Raw genomic sequence first — 19747 nt, 5'->3', positions numbered from 1 at the left:
TGTGTGTGTGTGTGTGTGTGTGTGTGTGTGTGTGTGTGTGTGTGTGTGTGCGCGTGCATGAGCCTTATTTGATGCTAATCCAATGCTGTCTACATATATAGTAAATCCTCTTATCATTTTGATCAGGTGTAGAAAACAAAATTTTTTAAAATTGTAAATAAATGTTATAAATTAAAAAATTCTAATAGATTGCATTTTTAACAAAATAAGTTTTNTACAGTAGAGCCTCGATTATCCGATCCAATTGGGGACTGGGGTTGGTCGGATAATTGAAAAGTCGGATAACCGAAAAGTATGAAAAAATCCATTATTAGTGTAGTATATTATTATATCCCATGTAATTAGAATATTAGTATATTGCTATTAACCTACTTCGCATTGAATTTTCATCGATGTTAAGAATAACAAAAAGTTTTTTTAAATATTAATCGTCCCTATTGTATCGTTAAAAATTAGAAAATTAAGCCTTGTTTAAATACTGGCTCCCTTTCATGGTCGAATGAGTGTTGCCAGCTAAAACACGTAAAAATAATATTAAAGTAGCCAAGAGATAGTCAAATATTGTAGCGCCACATCACTAGCGAACATTTGAAATTTGCCGACTAGGACGGTCAGTTAATTGGGGGTCGGATAATCGAGGCTCTATTGTAAATACTTTCAGATATATTAGAATACAGCTGAACTCAAGGATATATAAATTTTTAAAAATTTTCATATATTCCTTTAGGTACAGAAAACATTCATTTTTTTTTTTTTTTTTGTTTATTTGTACAAATTGCATTCTCAAAAATAAGCAATGAGTATATACGATTCTTGAAAATTTTTAGCCAGGAATAGAAAATCTTTGTTAATGTTAAAAATATTACATTATGTCCAGATATTCCTTTGTCACCATTATACCTGGAGGCAGTTTCATTTATTTGCCTAAGTGAAATTTTAGGTTTTGCATAACCTGGATAAAGCAAAAAATTTTCTATTTCTGCATTGGATGAAATTCTGCCTTATAGTAACTGGAAAATCACATGGCAGGTTTGTTTTATTCAGGTTTTATTGTATTAGTTTTTTCAGAGGATCACATAATAAACAGAAAATACATTGTTTTTTTTCTAGAAAGTTGTAAATTTTTTCAGAAGAGTAACCATTTTTCAGTGGTGATTCACAGTTAATCTAGTATCAGAAGTTACTTATAAATGAAAATTTATTTTCAAAGGAAGAAAAAATCAATCATATAATGGAATGTGGGTATATTTTTTCAATTTTTAATTATAGAACATCAAAACTTATGGCATTACTCAAGTAAATAATCTTAATATGGAATGTATTGTAATGTTATAATTTCTGAGATAAATTTTATACTAATATTCTTTTTTGTATTTCCTATAAATAAATAAATTTTAAAAGTTGTTATTTGGACGTTCTTTTTTTATATTTGATTAATAAAATGTTTTGTTAAATTTACAAGTTCTTTATTATTAAACAAGAACCTCTCTCTGTAAGACAAATACTTTGTCATTTCATTTGGCTCATTAAAAAAAAAAGTTAAGAATATACTTTTGAGTTATATATCTTTAAAAATGTAAATTATAATTTCTACAACTTTTTACTTTCCCTTATGTATACATAATAGTTGGGAAAATATTTGAACCTTGTCAATTTTTGCAAATCTCCAAATTTTTTTTACTATTGGGTTCAGGGGTCTCAAAAGGGGGAAACATGTGGGAGGCATCTGTCTTGCTTAATATATCAGGACAGGATAAAGATTAATAGTATCAAAGCCTCTTCTATACAAGTTACTGTGCCAAATTTCATTTCTTAAATTTTGGCAGTTAAAGTCAGGGTCACATCATATCTTGAGAGAGGTTGGACTTAAGATTTTAATTATTAGCATTTACAATTTTTTATAAAACTTGTCTCTACCCTCAAAATTAATAACAATCTCTCAACAGGTGGCATCACAAAATTTATATTAATCATAACTTTAAAATCTGAATAGCCAGGAAAGTTAAACAACTCTGCTGAAAATTTTGTATCCAATGAAAAAGCTATTATTCAGTTTGCTTTAAGCCAAAACCACCAGTGAATGCAGTCTTTGTTCATAATTCAAGTTTGGATTTGCAAATTTTGGAGACCAAAAAATAATGAACTCTATAACAAGCAATTGTTTATTGTGACATTAAAAATTGTAGCCTGGCATTGTGACAATTTATTTCATTTAAAATATATGCTTTCTACCTCAAATTAGCATCTTGCCCTTGTACATCATACTTTTCCATTAGCAATGGAATTGTGCCAGTCATCTATTAACTGCTTTCAGGGGAAAAGTTTTGAATTGAAATAATGTGACTTCCAGTTTGCAATGGAAGTTCATATATAGTTAATTGGGCCTGGGGCCTTGTCTTTCATCTATCTTAACTCTGTTCTTGAGATTAAGGAAAGATGGACAACAGTGGGACTGCAACTTGAAAAAATTGTAGATTTATAAATTCCAATGAAATGATTGTTTTAATAATATACTTTGCCAATATCAATTCAATGTAATGTGGCTTTAAGTAAACACAGCATATTTGGATATATTTAATGTGGCTTTATTTTCTTTGTCAAGTAATTTTACTTTTTTTTTATGGAATTGTTAAAAATAGCACAGAAATGCTATCAGATTGTGAGGATCATGCTAAGACCATGTTAGTTTATGAAATCATTGCAAACTAAGAGCAAGAATGGCCAATAAATGCAAAGTACAAAATTTTGCTCTGTGCTAAAGTCACAATAACCAAGAGACTTACAATGCCAAACAATTTGTTATAAATTTTTATATCCTTATGTAAATATTAATTAATTTAATACTATATTGAGAATGTTAGAACAAAATCAAGCAAATATTTTGTTCTGCAAAAGAAAATGATTAAATTTCCCACCTGTTATAAAACTCATTAATCTTTAAATAAAATTGTGGGACACTAATATGAGATTGTGTTATGAAATTTTTTATCATTTAAATTTTTATAATGTATCAATAATAGCAAAGCTAGAACTATCACAGTATATAAGACACTGAACACCACTTCAAGTTCCAAAAATAGAATTTCTATTTAAAAATCTGATGGTTTATCAATCAGGCCAAAAACGTTAGTTTTAATTAATTGCTGGACAAGTGTGTGTGTTCAGTGTCTTTGTATAATGACGAAACACTTAAATGCTAACAAGTAAAATCTTTACTACAGTTTATAAAACTCATCTCTACACTCAAGTCCAACCCCACTCAAGATACAGAACTAGCCTATCTCCAATCCATCAACCTTTTGCCACCAAATTTAATAGCAATGCCTCTTGTACACAAGCTGCTGTGCCAAATTTTGTTTATTTCATTTAAGATTCAGGATGGGATAGACACCAGAAAAAAAAATTTGAACATTTTTGGGTTCAGGAGTCAAAATGTGGAAATTTGAAAAAAAATATTGGAATTGTCAAATATGATGCTTTTTTTGTAAACATCACTGTCAGGAAAGTAAAATGTACACACATTGGTATGAATAGACAAAAGTTTGAAGTAATAATTCAGACATGGGCAAATGCGGCTCTTGCTTATTATTTTTACAATTTTGTGAAAATGTGTTTATTATTAAATGTGTACCACAATTTTATTATATAATATAAAAACAAATATTGAATTTTTTTAATAAAGTACAGAACTGCGACTCCCATACATTTTGCAAAACCTACATTTCGGTTCCCACTGAATTCTTGCTCGCCCACCCGTAATAATTAGTATAATAGTAAAATGAGAAAATATTTAATGACTGATCTTTGACCGTGTCAAATTTTCAGTCATTAAATATTTCACTTAATTTTCATGTATTCTATTTGGGTTATCTTAGCATGTATGAATTGATTCTTATGTAGTTTTGAGCATAATTAAAATGAAATCCATTTGTAGGTATAAAATTTTCTTTTATACCTATCTATCTAACAAACATTTTAATTTATATTGTTTATTTTTATGCTGTAACTAAAATAAAAACTTGTATGATGCAGACAATCACAAAATTAAATGATCAAAATCGGTTTTTTTTAAGCTTTTGTTTCTAGTTGACAATTTTAAGGAAAGTTTATAACAACTTGTTACATGGATAGAGATTGATTGACTGCTATTTACATGATTATATCATGTAAACAGCAATTTCTGAGCAAGACTTTATTGAGGATAATGTGTTACTGCTAAAACCGAATGTTTATCAGGAGTACAATACTATAAAAATTATTTAAACTAGTGCTTCAGCACATATTAAGTCAGTGTAATACAACCAAACATTCTTTGTATAATATTCAGATTTAAATCTAACAATCTTGTTCAATTGATAAAAATATTCTAATACAATGATATCTCTCAAAATTAGTTTTCAGGCATTATATTTTCATTATTGTGTACCCCTATTTACAATGGCTGGTATCAAATTATTACATACTGTTTTGTAAACAAGAAAGAAATAAATGCTGACAGATATGTACGAGAACAAAATAGCCTAAAATCACAACTGCAATGAGCCTTGAAGCCATTTGTTTCACTGTCTTCATTCACTAGTAATAGAATTTGAGATTAAAAATTAATTTACTAGATTCTATACTCTAATAATGAGAAAACAGAAGAAAAGACAATCAAGCGCAGAATGTAAATAAGGTTATCATAAATTTTTTGTAGTTTTTAGTTCTCTGAGTTGACTCAAATCCTGCATTAGGTCCAAAATTGACAGGCTGGTCTCTACTATCTTTGCCACTAGATTATTGCTACTCAGTACTTCTACATATAACTATTCCTGTTGTAAAGTTTTAGCATTCAGAAATTTAAAAAAAATATGAATAAATGATAAAAAAAAGTCAAAGTCATTCATTTTTGTCTTTAATTTAAAATTTTAATAATACTTTCCATCAATAAAATTAAATTCTCGAATATGTACAGATCTTGCCTGCAGAGCTTCAGTTTGGATTAAAAATAAAATTTAAGTCACTTTATTACACTAAAGCATTGAAGAAGACACCTTTTCAATAAAAAGGCACAGTGATCACTTTGGTTTAAATGGAGATCAAACACAAGTTCTTACTCCAGCGATATGTATACTGTTGACAAATTTGTAATACTAAGAAGTGCAGGAAACAGGCATTTTATCACAAATAGCTAAAATAATACCTGCAAAATAAATATACAAAAACCAACATATGTGCATTGCACTATAAATAAAATTGAGGAATGTAGCTTTTCAAATCATATATATATATATATATATATATGTATAAAAACATCACAGTTTGATACTGGAATGTAGGTTTGGTTTTGTAATTTTTGGTATATTAGGAAGAGCAATTTCATATCACAATGTAATCACAAAGACTAATCTTCAATTTGATCTATTAGATCAGGAGACATATCAAAATTACTGCGGAATCTCCATATCTTCACAGTATGATCGCTACAAAATAAAAATTGTTAAAATCAATATCTTATAAAGAAAAGTATTTTTCATCATTAATAGCATTTAAGAATAGAAAATGAAAGAATCAATAGTATTGAACTAAAAAACTAATGCATAATTTTCTACTTTTCAGTTATAATAATGTAACTGAACTTTAAATTACTAAGCACTTAACATCTAGACACATTTAAACTTACTTAGAGGCAGTAAATATTGAGGTTGAATTGGTAGCAATGGAATTGATAGGTGCATTGTGTGCTTTTATTTCATCTAGAAGCTGACAGCTTTCGGAAGACCATGATTTTAGTTGGCCACCTCTGCATCCACTGAGTAACATTGATTTTGAAGGCAATAAATTTAAAGCACATATCCAATTTTTGTGTGCTTGATTTAGCGACTGAAATGCAAAATAAAAACATTATTATTTTAAAAAATCTTAAATTAACCAGAAGACTTAGATTAAACAACTAAAGGATGACCCTATACAGTTTAAGAGGAAAGGATTACAAGAAGTATTAATAAATCATTTTGCACAGAGAGGGAGGGGTCAGAAATGATCAAAAATTTTACACAAATGGATAATTTTTTAAAAATTTTGAATTAAATAACAGATAAGTGTTCATAACTAATATATTTACCATGTTTTGTTATTAGTTCTAGTTAACACACATGCTGTGTGCTCTAAAAACCAATTTTAAATGCATTGATGATATTTGTGAGGAATTTGATTAACTTATACAGCATGTGGACAAAAAAACCTGTTAGATTATTATACTCAAAATTTCATCTGTCATGCATTATTTGTAGCTAACTTAGTGTATCTTTAGTAAGATTAAATATAAAAAAAGCATATTTATGAGATTGATTTTTTGGACTATATTTAGGCTACTATTTTAATAAAGTTAACCAACTAGTCCTCTACTTATAACAGAAAAAAGACTAAAAGTATTATTTACTTAGTTTTTGAATTTTTTTTTTTGTTTTTAAATATATGTATAGGGTACTATAAAAAGCTATAAAAAAATTAATTTTAGAATTAATATAAATGCATCCAGTACATTTCAATGGACATGTTTATCTATCATTATGTACCATATCTGGAGCACATCTTATTTGTGGCTGTGCACCAAAGATAAAACTCCTAATATAAAAATATAATGATGACTTTTACTGTAATGGTGAGCTACCAATGTATCTTTCTTATCAGCATAGCAACTGATAAGAAAGATACAAAGCAGCCATCTGTAATACTGTACACAACATAGAAAATGTCTTAAAATTCATCAATAAAAAGGCATTAGTAAATTTAAAATATTACAAGTACCTGAACCAAGCACTGCTCAAAGACATCCCACTTTTTGATGCACATGTCACGAGATCCAGAGAATAAATATTTACCACTGATGGCTAATGATTGAATGCCATCATAATGGGGAGGAACAAGATTTACTTTAGGACTATGAATGCCTCCTTCACCTTCTGCTACTTCAAATATCTAAAAATAAACTGATATAAGCATTACTCTTTAAATAAGATAGATATCTATTTTTAAACCTTACTTTAATATAATGATCTTTAGACCCAGTGACTATTAAGTTATTATCAATGCCATGTTCTTCAACTGCAAGACACATGACAGCAGCTTGATGTCCACCACTCAGTTTACCTACACTCTGAAATCTTAAAAAGAAAAAAATTAAAAAAGTTCACATCTGCAATAGGATGACAGAATGCTAGAGCTTACTTTCTTAAATCCCAGATTCGTACAATGTTACTTGCTGCAGAAAATAACGTGGTCCCATATTGATTTAAAGCAATATCGTTAATTTGAGTTTCACCAGTAGGAAGCTGAATCACTCTTGAAGGAGTGTTCATTACCATAGGACCATTATTTGTTAAACCTGAGGAACTGTAGGGGAATGATTAGTACTTATTATATCAAGAGTATTATACGAGTTTTTCTATTATATTTAAAAACATATAAAACTATTTTTAAAAATAACTGAATTTTTTGATATAGAAATAGTTAATAAATTTGCTGTTATTTAATTCAATAAAAAACTCAAAATGGCTGAATGGATTTTATCTACTGAACACATACATGGTTGTAGGTTTAAATATCAATTTGTTGGCTATGAAATCTTCCAGGTTTTTGTCACGTCTAACAAATACTCTTAGAAGTCAATTTTCCATAAAAATCCTTCCAGGCACTCTTGGCAAATATATATCTATACAGTGGTTCTAAAACTGTGCAGCATGATGGCAGACATTTGGCCAGGTTAGCCATTGCTTTAATTATTAGTTATGCACTGGCAGTGTTTGTGCAGTATATTTTTTCATACACCTGCCTAAATTGTGTATCTTGCAATCTTTCAAAACATAAATGCAAGTCTTCTTTCACAAGTAAGTTTTTTCCTATTAATATGGAAAGAACTTAAGACAGTTCTTTCCATATTATTTTTACCAAAACAGAAGCCATATTTACTTGTTTGTTTGTGGTTAATCTCACAAGTTGAAATTTGTAGTTAATGAATGCATGATATGAAAATAATTGTATTACTATATAGAAAAATGGCATTGCATGCCTATATACATTTTATTGAAGAAATAAATTCTAAACACAATGTTTTCTGCTGCAAATAAATATTGTGATGATAGTAGAGCTGTAAGGGGCTGTATTTTGAAGTTTAAAATGTTATGGCTTGCATATGAATTCAAGTTCCAGAGTGCAAGCCATGTGACTTTTGGCCCTATTAGCTTATGTTTACATCATTTTATTATTTCAGAGAATTTACAACCTAGTAAGTTTTTACCATTTTATTGTAAAATTGAAATTAATTCCTTCCAGACTTGAAGGAATTTATTCACTAGAAAGGTGTTTTATCATCATCTCTCCTGAAAAATTTGTTTTGCCTTTTACAATGTTATGGCATTTTATGCATTGCAGAAGACTATATACCATATATTCGAAGATAATCAGTTTTAATTCATATTAAAAATAAAAAAATTACTTTCAAAAAAAAATCTAAAGGTTTACCATATTTATCACCTCATTAATATATTACCTGACAAAGAAAATATCACATTATGAAGATGTGAACACAGTGAGATCCATGTAAATTGCAGGGTGGGTGCACATGTATGAGTATGGAAATGACTGCATGTGCATGGAATATAAGAGGAACCAGTCCATAAAACCATCAGCCAAAGCATTATCATGACCATGAAAAGCAAGTCATTCTGCTGTTACCATGTTTGACAAAAGGAACAAGGGATGCTAATGCCTTTAAGATGTCATATGCAATTTTATCAAATGGATGAATTCATGAGAAGTTTCATTAAATATCTGAAGTCAAAGTCCTCCCAAAAAAGGATCCACCATATTTATTATCTTCATATTCTAGACTATACATTCTTGGCGACTGACCTTTCTTTTTAGGCTACTGGTCTAAAAAGAAAGGTCAGTCGCCAAGAATGTATAGTCTAGAATATGAAGATAATAAATATGGTGGATCCTTTTTTGGGAGGACTTTGACTTCAGATATTTAATTATAATTATTGCCATTGGACAAAAATCTACATGTTAGTCCTTGTGCCAAATTGCAGAAATGCAGAACATAATGTGATGCCATAACAGTTGCATTTGGAGACAGTGGTCCTAAGAAGGAAAGTGCAATGTTATATGGGACTGGAGCATGAAGACAGATGTCTGAGTGCACAGATTATTGCATCCAATAGCAGACCAACAGTCATGACTGACAACATTTTGTGGGCTGTATAGGAAACTTTGGATGCTCCAATTGTCATGCCAATTGGCTGTGTGGAGGAGGTACAAATAGAATAGTGTGGTGTTCAGCAATGGAATATGGTTCTGTCAGGCAGTGAATGCCACACCACAAAAGAATGGAATGCCATGTATTTGAAAAATATTATCTTAAATTTTGTATGAAGTTGCCATTTCCAAAGATAAATTTTAAAATTTTACTACTATAAAAGCAACATATTGATGTCAGTTTTTATATAAGATTGGTCTGTCAGTAAAAATAGTAAAGTTTAATAGTTGGCTATGTAATTTATAAATTAATATGATAAATTTGAAATATACTCAGAACAATTTCATTGACTAACAACTGATAAGAAAAATAGAAGAAATGAGCCACATTTTACAAAATAGTTTTTGATTTTTCTAATTATAATGATTATTCTGCATCAATAATTGACAGCTAGATGGACAAAGTGGCTAAGGCATCAGTCTATCACTCAGAAAACCTGGATTCAAATCCAGATGGACAATTCCCTAACAATTTCTCATGGATAGTCTGTCCTGGATATGTCAGGCCCCATCTCTCACTACCTATCTGCCCCACTGGACCAAAACCATGATGGATATGATTAAAAAAAGGACCTCTTACTGCCCAGAAGAGAGAATAAAACAAGAAATATTCTTAGCACTATTTATCAAAATCTATGTACTTAATTATATAATAACTTAAATTTATTGTAGAAAGTTAAGATAATTTTTATCTGATTTGAATATGAATATTTGACTGTTTCTAGTCTGAAGATTTATATGCAAATATATACTGTACATACCATAAAGTCTTAATGCACTTCGATGGATCCACTCTTACATCCCAAACTTTTACATATGCAGTAGAAATGCTAAATGCAAGCCTAGTGTATTCACAGTAACGTACAGCTGTAACATTATTAGGATGTTTGTTTAGAGTCTGGATTTCCTGTCCTGTATGTAGATCCCAAATCTTTACAGTTCTATCTGTTCAATAATACAATACACACATTAAAATCTAATATAAAAAACTCTTGTCTAACCATATGATTTTTTTTGTAATGTAAATTTACCTTTTGAGCTGCTAAACAACACATCATCTGTAGCAGTCACAGATAAAACAGGCTTATTGTGTCCTTCAGCAATATGAGTACATACAAAAAATGAAGTTTTGTTATAGGAGGGCTTTCCTGTATATGGAATTATTGCACCTCTGAAATTTAGAAGTAATTAGTTTATTAAATAATTTTTAAAAAGTTATAATTAAAAGAAAAATTACTTTTCATATCTACTCATTCGTCTCGTGGTTCCACTTGTTAGCCGTGAAAATACGTTATCATCTCTTATCTGACGTCTACTTGGAGGAGGAGATGAGGGAGGACTACTGTCATATTCCCTATTTAATAATATATATTTAATTAAAGTGTATGCAATAACAGCTTAATTTATATATAAAGAAAATGTTATTATACAGATTTGTTAGATAAGAGTTAATTTTTAATTTTAATTGAAGCACAGATCAGAGATTATTATTTCTTACGTAGAACTTTGGCGTGAGTAGGAAAGGAAATTAAAGTTAAGTTCTCTACGACGGGCTCCAGGAGAAATCTCTGGAGGTAACATTTTATCTTGCATTTTTTTCCTAAGTAGAAACGTATCCTTATTTTGGATATCCATTTCCCTAAACAGATATGATTACTAAAGATTGTTAGTTTAGTTAAGAATGTTTTCAATTGTGATATTAACCAACCTTAGTGAAGAGGGTGCACTTGTCACTCTTGTCATTCCATGAGATGGTATGGTAGGTGTAGGTAACGAATAAGTTTCATCATCGTTATTTTCTTGAACATCTTCAGTTATAGTTGTTACTTGAGGTTCAATAATTATCTGACTTCCCCCATACAATAATTCTTCAGGTGTAGCCGTTCTCCTCCTGGCCTAGATAAAACATCTATGTAAAATGATGTTTTATAATTTATTTACATAAAAATTAAAATAAAGTTACTTTTTCTGGCTTTCCTTCACTTGTAATTGAAACTACATCTAATGCAGCACTGGAAATCATTTTAAAAATCAGAAAAGTAAAGTAAAATAGAATAAATATTCTACAGAATTGATACTAACCTGTTAACTGGCGAAACAGAACCAGAATCAATATCTATTAAAAAATGAAAATGGAATTAAAGCCATTAAAATGATAATCATTAAATTAATTATTATTACCTTGATCATCATCTCCCATAATAAGAACATAAGTATCATCATTTGTTTGATGTAAAGCATGATGAAGTAATTTTTGCTGTAAATTATTGTCATCTGATACTTGCTTTAATTTAGCTTCCAATTCTTTTACATTCATTTCTTTTTGCATTATTTGGAAACTCTTAAAAAATTTTTAAAATTATTTATTAAAACTTCATTATTTACATTAAAAATTTTGTTAATTACTTACCTGATTCACAGCCATATTTAGTGCTTTCTCTAAAATGTATCTCATTTCTTCTGGTTGTGATCTAGACAATAAACTATCAACATCTAACAGATCTGAATCATCCTAAAATATACACAAACACACCTACATTATTATATTTAATATTGAAATTATGAAAAACTTATAAAATAATTAGATTCAAGTATTAGATCACAGTTAAAATTTAATACAATACTTAACTTTTTCATCATGTTTAATTATGTAGTCATCATTTAACAAAGAAAAGTTTTTAACATTCTTTAAATGCTTTAAAAAGAAAAAAACTATACAGATGCACATCATAATCTGGTACCAGATACCCCAGAATTTCCAGTAACTCCACACCCTCTGAAAAAGGCAATAATCTAGCATGCTAGTACATCACAAATCAGAATTTGTTTGGTCACATGGTGCAATGAAAACCACAGACAAAAATACAGTGCATGTCTGGAAAATAATTATATTGCACAAATGATTTGTGTGCATGTGTTCATTAATGATTTTACAGTATAATCAGCAACAGTATAGTCATGCACTGTTTCATCTTCAGACTGAGCATATTTAAACAAATTAGAAGCATATAGCACAAAATGTCTGCAATGCTCATATCACAAATTATCAAATTTTCTGAGAATACAAAAATGTCCAGCAATCTGTCACTGCTCTGGCCCAGTAGGTGTCAGATTAAATTTCTACCATAAATTTAATATTGATTATTTCACAAAATTATTTGAACTAAATAAGTTATGAAATTCATTAGCCTGCATCATCTAATTCTTTTTTATTATTAATGTAATGCATTCTCAATATAATAGACCAACATTAAAAACAAATTTTTCATTAAAATATTAAAGAAATATTAGCAAACTTTAAAACATTTTAATTTAACATTATATTTTTAGAAATTTGAATTAAATATCAGTTTAATTTACAGTTGGAAGATTATATTAAATGCTTGTCTAATTGAAAAATAATTACTCTCTTGGCTAATCATATGGCTAAATCTTAGATAAACTATTATAAATATACCTATTTCACTGATATCATAAAAATACTAGAATTGTTATGATTACAGAACAAATGAAAGTAGATTAAATTTTAAAATATGAGGGGTAATTTTCAAAATAAAAACATTTTTAATGAAATTTAGTAAATGAAAAATTTTCTTGACTAACAAATATAATCAACTGAAATTATCAATATATGGTTAATAATAAAAAAATCAATATAGACAAGAAAAAGTCAATCAATCACTCTATTAGAGAAAATATTAAACCAAACAGTGGAACAACTTTCTTCAATGTTTAGAATTAAAAAAAAATCTTATGAGCTTGTGAAGTACTGTACATACTTCTAATGGATCTAAACAGAAGTATGCTTAAATTAGAAAATTGGAATATTTGCATACTGAAGGTAATAATATTTTAATCTAAAAATTATTTTTTAACTCTCCGTCCTATGAGCACCAAGAGGGTCTCTTTCAGCAAGCCTATTATGGGTTCAGCCAGGCCCACAATGGGGTGGCCAGATGGAATGGAACAGGGTCCAACATATCCAGACAAACCACTCCTGAAAAATTCCTGGAGATTTTTGACCAGTCTAGATTAGATCCCAGGTCCCCAAAGCAGTAGACTGCCACCTTGACCCCTCAATCATCCAGCCATTAAAATAGTATGGAAAAATTATAGATAATCATAAATAAAATTAAGTCCACAATTAACCTATTCAGCTTCATTTTAAAGTCTCAAAATGTTTTCATCTCTAGTAATTTCTTCAGGAGAAACAACAATTTATAACAGAGCATATTTACAAACACCAATAAATTTTTAATGTTGTTTTGATTGCATGTCAAACTGATCAATTGATTCATAAAAATACTAATTCACTATGGGCTGTTTGGATTCTCAATTACATCAATTATGGTCTGTTTTGAACAATCATAGATCTGATCACATAGTATGAAGGAAGAATGGAAATGATACCCCAATTACACTACTAAAAACAAATTTAATTCTTAATATAGAGGTTTTTTTCAGTTATTTTTTGAACAAGATTATTAGAAGAGAAGTTGAGGTAGCAAATGCTTATGCAAGCTTTTACTTGCTCAACATGTTCTCTGTCACTGCTATAAAAAGCCAGACAATGCTGTTTCCATGAATGCCTTTCTGATCATTCCAACATTGATCCTGGACCAGAAGTTAACCATCTCTGTAGTCAACTTCTCAAATATAAATCTGAATCCTCACAGCAATAGACTACAATATAACTGTAAAGCTATTCTGATCAAATCTTTGATATATTTTTAGAAGCTTAAAAGATTTCATTTACCTTACTTTCTTCAATTTGTACAATACTACTTTGTGATTCTGATATATTCTCTTGTAAATACTCAATATTTGCTTTTAATGTTTCTATTTGATCTTCAATATCTTTTATTAAAATTTCTGCCTGAAAATAGAAAAATATATTAAAAATAATATAAAAATGAAATTAATGCACAAAACTATTTACCTTATTTTCTTTAACTGCTTGATATTTCTTCTTTTTTAATTTTTCCAGTTTAATACTTAATTTGTCTCTTTCCTAAATAAAAATATAATGTCAATGCACACTTTAAGTTTTATATTTGACAGGTAAAAAAAATGTTTACCTGTAACCATCTTTCCATGTCTTTTTCAATGTTATATACACTTTGTTTGCTCATTACCAATTTATTAATCTGAAAAATTGTCTTATTTAATTTGCAAAAGAAATAAACACTAAAATATGCAATTATTTTTATATATCAATTAAGAATGAGCTTCAATATATTGTCTTACACTTTTTTCTAGGTTTTGCCATTTGTTTTTTGCTACTTTTGGTGAAAATGGAAGGCTTCTATTCATTCCTGCAACTTAGAAAATATTTTCCGTAATTCTTATTAAATTCCAGAAAGCAGAATAGCCAAAAAATATCTTACATCTGCGTCTATCTACTCTTCCTGCCACTGCATCAGACATTGGTTTAGCCATTCGACGAAGAGCCATCACTTCTTCATGTTTCCTTTTTAGAATTTGCTCTTTCAACCTCTTTTCAGATTCTAGAGATTTCAGTTGATGTTCTTTAACTCTGCTTTCTTTCTTCAGCTTAGCAATTTCTCTGACACGCTGCTGTTCTGCTAATTTGTGACGCTGCGATTCCTCTTTCATTTTATTTAGAAGTTGAACCTGAAAATTACAGTTTGTATTATAGAAAAAATATATATATTTGTTCTACTTAAAAATGACTAGCATTTTAATCTACCTTCATCTTTTTCATGTCCAAAACTTCCTGTCTTAATTGCTTAACTTGCTGTTCATACTGAGATTGATTTCGCATTAATTGAGCATGTTCTTTCTTAGCTGCTTGTAATTTCTTTAATTCACTTTGCATAGAACCTAGTTTTCTTTCATAATCACTCTTCACTTTTAATACTTTGTCTTTCATGTTTGTTTCTGTACTTTCTAACATAATAATTTTTCATTAATAAAATTGTATTGCATTTGCTGATCAGTGATATTATATAAACATGCAAAAACTTACTTTTCAAACTGTCTAAAACTTTATCTCTCTCAATTTCTGTTTCACGTATTTTCATTTGCAGCTGAATTAACTTCTCTTCATAATTCTGGCGTAAAGTTTGAAGCCTCTGCTGACTCAATTCTAATTCTTCTATTAATTTTTGTTTTATAGAAATTTCACAAGTCAGTTTAGCTAAATCTTCAGTATACTTTTCTACAAACAAAAAAATTTTATATATTAACTGTGATCTTATATTATATTTTATAACAATTTAAATTGTTAATTTCAATTACAAACAATTTTTATATATTTGTTTAGAAACTTCATATTATACACGTGATATCTCAGTGCCATAACTTGTGTCCTGTGCAAGATATTCTTGGCTCATTTTTGGAAAAAAATACAGTGGAATTTAGCTAGAAATATTATGGAATTGGCCCTGACAACAGCAAAATTTAAAAATAAAAAGTATAATAATGATCATTTCTTTTGTACCCCATTTCAGGGCCTCCTTTCATCCTGGACTCTGTGCTGTTATATCCAGTGATGTAACTAGGCAGGTACAAAAATGTCTGCCAATAGGAAAATGGAATTTATCAATTCTGAACATAAGAACAAGAGGGGGCTGATCTACTTGCATCTTTCTAAATACAGAATATAATTATTTGCTCAAAGATTTATGGAAATGAAATCTTTCAGACTATTTCTAAGATTAGAGAGATATTTTATCTAAGAACACAGTATTTATAAACTGACAGATGTTCCGTAGAAGACATTAGACATGACGCACTTAACCACGTTACTTGTGCTTCACATATACACATGAAACATACACATGAAACATGCACATGTTTATATGAATATTTTAGACAACTACCAAGATTATCAACAGCATAACTGCAAATAGCCTATAAAAGCAGCAATATGCCAACAATAAGAAGTGCAAATACCATTCCATACTAAAATCAAAACATTTATATTATTTTTTCAGAATCTTCTAGATACCAAAAATGGCACACTAAATTGAAGGCTATTTTTGATAGCATGTCAAAAACAGAAAAAATGAATCCAAATAAAAAGCATCTTCCAATTTTTTTGTATGATTTTATTTTTATTGGCAAAATACAGCAGCCCCTCGTTATATCATGGATTCAGATATATCGTGCTTTTTTTGAGTCCCCAAATTTTAAAAGCACTAGGGTCAATAAGTTTTAAAATTATCAATTGCCATTGAATTTGTTTGCAACAAAATAGGTATTTTATTCCTACCACTGTCCTTGAAACTTCAACTGTGGGTGTAACAATAAATTCGTCAAGATATAAATAAGCAAAACAGGTTGACAGATCAATTATCATTTAAGTTTACTTTTGATATAAGTTGTTTATTTATTGGTTTTAAGTACTGTCTTCTTGTGTACAAGTTTGTGAATTCGAAATTTCACACTTTTATGTGAATTGAGGCAATACCCTCAATTCACAAAGGTGTGAAATTTCGATTTCCCTTTCTGAAGGGAAAGTTTAAAATTTTTATACAGTAGTAACTTTATTTTGCTCTTTATAAAATTACTGAGTAAAAATTCTGTAAGTTTTGATGCTCTATATATGTTCGATTGAAAATTTTAAAATAATATTTCCATATTTATAATTTTTATTGAAAAATATAAATTACACAGATTTTTAACAAGTGATTTATTGTGAAGTATAGTACTGTATAATAAAATCGAAACTGATAGTTTGTTTTTATATGGACAGTATTTGTCATTGTCATTAAATGTCATTGTTAAAGAAACAATGCTAAATGGGCATTCGTGGTATTGATGTTTACATAGACGTCATTTAATACGATATAACAAATAAAATTCAGTATTGCAAAACTAAGTTTATTTTATATCAAAACCACTTGCTTTCACAGACACCACAGCATATATAATCTGTTTTGTAAAAGCCCAGAATTTTTACTATTTTGTTATATCATGCTTTTTCTTTGTCTTCCAACAAGCAATATAACAAGGGGCTACTGTATTTAAAACTATAATAAAAATAAGCTATACCTGTTTCTTCTGCTTCAGAATCTGATGAGCTATCATCATCATTTTCTTTTATCTAAAATATGAAATAAAAACAAAGAATAAACAGGCATTAAAAATTCCAGACACTGTATTCAGAATCCAATAATACAAATATTTCTAGATATAAATGAATTTTAAATTAGATGCACAATTTGCTTAACTTTAATTGAATTTAATATATATTACCTCTTTTTCTTCATTTTCTTCTAATTTATCATCATTTTCTTCTTCTTCACTAATAAGATTATAAAAATTATCATCGAAATTGAAAAAAATTATTATTTTTATTCAAAAATTACCTTTTTTCTTTTAATGTTTTTGAGCATTCAATTAGTTTTTATACTTCTGTTTTTGCTTCCATTAGAACATCATCTACATTACCATCAGTATATGGTGTTATTGCATATTGGCCAGATACTGCAACAGTTGCTGCATGAGGACTCAATGGAAATAATGTTTTAGGCCTTTGACTTTGTTTCCTTAACTGTGAACACGTTTCTTCTGATTCCATTAGTTTAGCCCTAAGTTCTTCAATTTCTTTTAAGTAACCTTGTATCATTTGTGTGATTTCAGATTTTGAATTTGTATCACCTAAAAATAGTTAACTTTTGAATTTTATGCAAATCTTTAAATATTAAGAGAAAAACAAAATTTTTGTATTTTTTTGTTTATAATTTCAGTTGGTTAATTGATAAAAATTGCAATGCTAATGCAAGACTTATGTAAGCTACTAGCCAGAGTAAAAATAAGAGCACCAGGTTCTATCCATTGTCCACTTGCTTTCTCAGCTAGAAGTTCAGTGTTACGAGCTGTTAACCTTTCTATAGTCTCCTGGAGCGCTTTAATTCTTGTCCTGAGATTGTTATTTTCTGCCTGCAGCATTGTATTTTCATGAAACATATCATTAATCTGTTCTGTGCCATCTTCACCCACAATTCGTTTACCCTGTTTATATTCCACTAATTCCAATTTTAGTTGTTGAATCTCTTGACGAAGCATCATCATCAACTGACTAGATTTATCTTGATTTATAATTGCTTTATTTTTAATATTTTTTGCTCTGTTAGCATATTTCAATGTATTTAAAGTCTCCATAAAATCATGATCAGATGGAGAAATACAAGCAATCATTAATGTATGACTGAAAATATTAATGTATTAATTTTAATAATAAAAGTCCTTTATATCATACTATAACTATTTAGCTACCTGTTTCCTCCTAGGGAATCTTGTAACAACCTGGTTAGCTTTGAATCTCTGTATGGTACATGTGTCACTTTCTGTGACCTGTCCCCTAATGCAGATATCACATTTCCAAGAGCAAGCTAGAGAAGTTTATTGTTACACACTGCAGTTACCAATAAATAATAACAAAGATATATTTACCAATCCACAGTTTATTGAAATTCCTTCTTTGGCTCTATCACCAGTAGCACCAGTTTTTTTTAACCTCTCTGAACCAGCCAGATCAACAAAGTGAAATTTTGCAGTAAGGGTTTCAAATTCTTCCATCATATTACCCTTCATCTGTTCTTCATTTTCATTTGTCTGTAATTTTACTATCCTCTGTTGTTTAATGTGTAATGTAAATATAGCATGAGATCTCGAAGATTGAGAATTCATTTGTGTACTTGCTGTAGTTCTAGACAAAGCACCCATCCTTAGACAACGCCTCGTCTCCTCTACACTTGTTACTGGCTGAGTTATTACACCTACAGTATAAATTCCTCCAGTTGCATCTTCGTGGATTTTAATATGAGACTTTTTCCCTTTTTGTTCAGGATCTCTTGCAGTGTCTAACAAATCTAAGATTTCTTCATTATATAGCTCCATAAATAAATTAATTTTGAATTCAGGTGGTATCATTCCCTTTTCTTTAGCTTCCTCTTGTCTCTGTTTAATACCATCAAATAAATGTTGCATGGCTCTTGGTATTATTCCTATTTCTTCGGGCATCACATTCACGTCAAATCCAGTTCCCATTGTGTACGTTTTTCCAGATCCAGTCTGACCTTTTATGTAGATAAAATCAGAATTTGCTTTAATTTTTCAATACTTTATTTTTAAAAATTATTAATTACAGTCTTTAAAATGCTTATTAAGAAATATAAATTACATGAATATTTATTAAAAAGTACTCCGTGCAAGCGTTCACATTTATATAAATGTGTTCCATTTTGTCAACCAACTAAAATCGCTATTACTCTGTAAGTGTAGGTGTTACGGGCAAAGAAACAAATTGCAAACTGTCAGAGTAATGCTGTAATATGATACTTTAAAAATTGTAAAGAACTGTAAAGTAATAATTTAAGACATAAATTACTTTTACAATTTAAATCAGTGATCCCCGGCAGACGATAATCCGGTCCTCTAATATGTTTGACACATCAACTACAAATGACAGAAATATGTA

At 29.1% G+C, this 19747-nt stretch overlaps 2 protein-coding genes across 5 annotated transcripts; both read right to left on the bottom strand.

Moving 5' to 3' along the window:
- Nucleotides 1–4050: 4050 nt before the first annotated feature.
- On the bottom strand, nt 4051–15474 carry LOC111629800 (kinesin-like protein KIF21A). Of its 4 annotated transcripts, XM_023373709.1 has the most exons (21): nt 15287–15474; nt 15008–15207; nt 14685–14931; nt 14545–14618; nt 14376–14444; nt 14237–14308; nt 14054–14173; nt 11708–11809; nt 11479–11638; nt 11380–11413; nt 11261–11309; nt 11006–11193; nt 10796–10897; nt 10535–10651; nt 10329–10468; nt 10059–10242; nt 7210–7374; nt 7025–7145; nt 6790–6960; nt 5663–5862; nt 4055–5462 (listed from the first exon to the last, which is right to left on the bottom strand). In XM_023373709.1, the coding sequence occupies exons 1-21, from the start codon at nt 15339–15341 to the stop codon at nt 5384–5386; spliced, it is 2649 nt and encodes an 882-aa protein (XP_023229477.1). In that variant the 5' UTR covers nt 15342–15474; the 3' UTR covers nt 4055–5383. The 4 variants fall into 4 exon arrangements, with proteins under 4 accessions (XP_023229480.1, XP_023229477.1, XP_023229479.1 ...); XM_023373711.1 differs by lacking the exon at nt 10796–10897 and having other exon boundaries at nt 4057–5462; XM_023373710.1 differs by lacking the exon at nt 4055–5462 and having other exon boundaries at nt 5659–5862; nt 10796–10936.
- A 2046-nt stretch (nt 15475–17520) lies between these two features.
- On the bottom strand, nt 17521–19382 carry LOC111629802 (kinesin-like protein KIF21A). Its single transcript, XM_023373713.1, has 5 exons — nt 18721–19382; nt 18544–18659; nt 18090–18475; nt 17634–17925; nt 17521–17569 (listed from the first exon to the last, which is right to left on the bottom strand). The coding sequence occupies exons 1-4, from the start codon at nt 19315–19317 to the stop codon at nt 17672–17674; spliced, it is 1353 nt and encodes a 450-aa protein (XP_023229481.1). The 5' UTR covers nt 19318–19382; the 3' UTR covers nt 17521–17569; nt 17634–17671.
- Between the last annotated feature and the right edge of the window lie 365 nt (nt 19383–19747).

The sequence above is a fragment of the Centruroides sculpturatus genome, unplaced genomic scaffold (genome assembly GCF_000671375.1).
Source record: "Centruroides sculpturatus isolate CEXI.00-Female unplaced genomic scaffold, Cexi_2.0 scaffold446, whole genome shotgun sequence".
Classification (NCBI taxonomy): domain Eukaryota; kingdom Metazoa; phylum Arthropoda; class Arachnida; order Scorpiones; family Buthidae; genus Centruroides; species Centruroides sculpturatus.
The sequence above is the reverse complement of the archived record's forward strand: the minus strand, read 5'-3'. Positions and strand labels throughout refer to the sequence as shown.

Excerpts from the sequence above, each read along its gene's own strand:
- LOC111629802 (XM_023373713.1), bottom strand. The coding sequence starts at position 19,317 with ATGGGAACTGGATTTGACGTGAATGTGATGCCCGAAGAAATAGGAATA. Across the intron at positions 18,660-18,720 it reads TTTCAATAAACTGTGGATTG|CTTGCTCTTGGAAATGTGAT; the intron begins GTAAATATATCT and ends AAACTTCTCTAG. Across the intron at positions 18,476-18,543 it reads GATTCCCTAGGAGGAAACAG|TCATACATTAATGATTGCTT; the intron begins GTAGCTAAATAG and ends TAATATTTTCAG.
- LOC111629800 (XM_023373709.1), bottom strand. The coding sequence starts at position 15,341 with ATGAAAATACGTGAAACAGAAATTGAGAGAGATAAAGTTTTAGACAGT. Across the intron at positions 11,414-11,478 it reads TATGGGAGATGATGATCAAG|ATATTGATTCTGGTTCTGTT; the intron begins GTAATAATAATT and ends ATTTTTTAATAG. Across the intron at positions 5,463-5,662 it reads TCAATATTTACTGCCTCTAA|CGATCATACTGTGAAGATAT; the intron begins GTAAGTTTAAAT and ends TTTATTTTGTAG.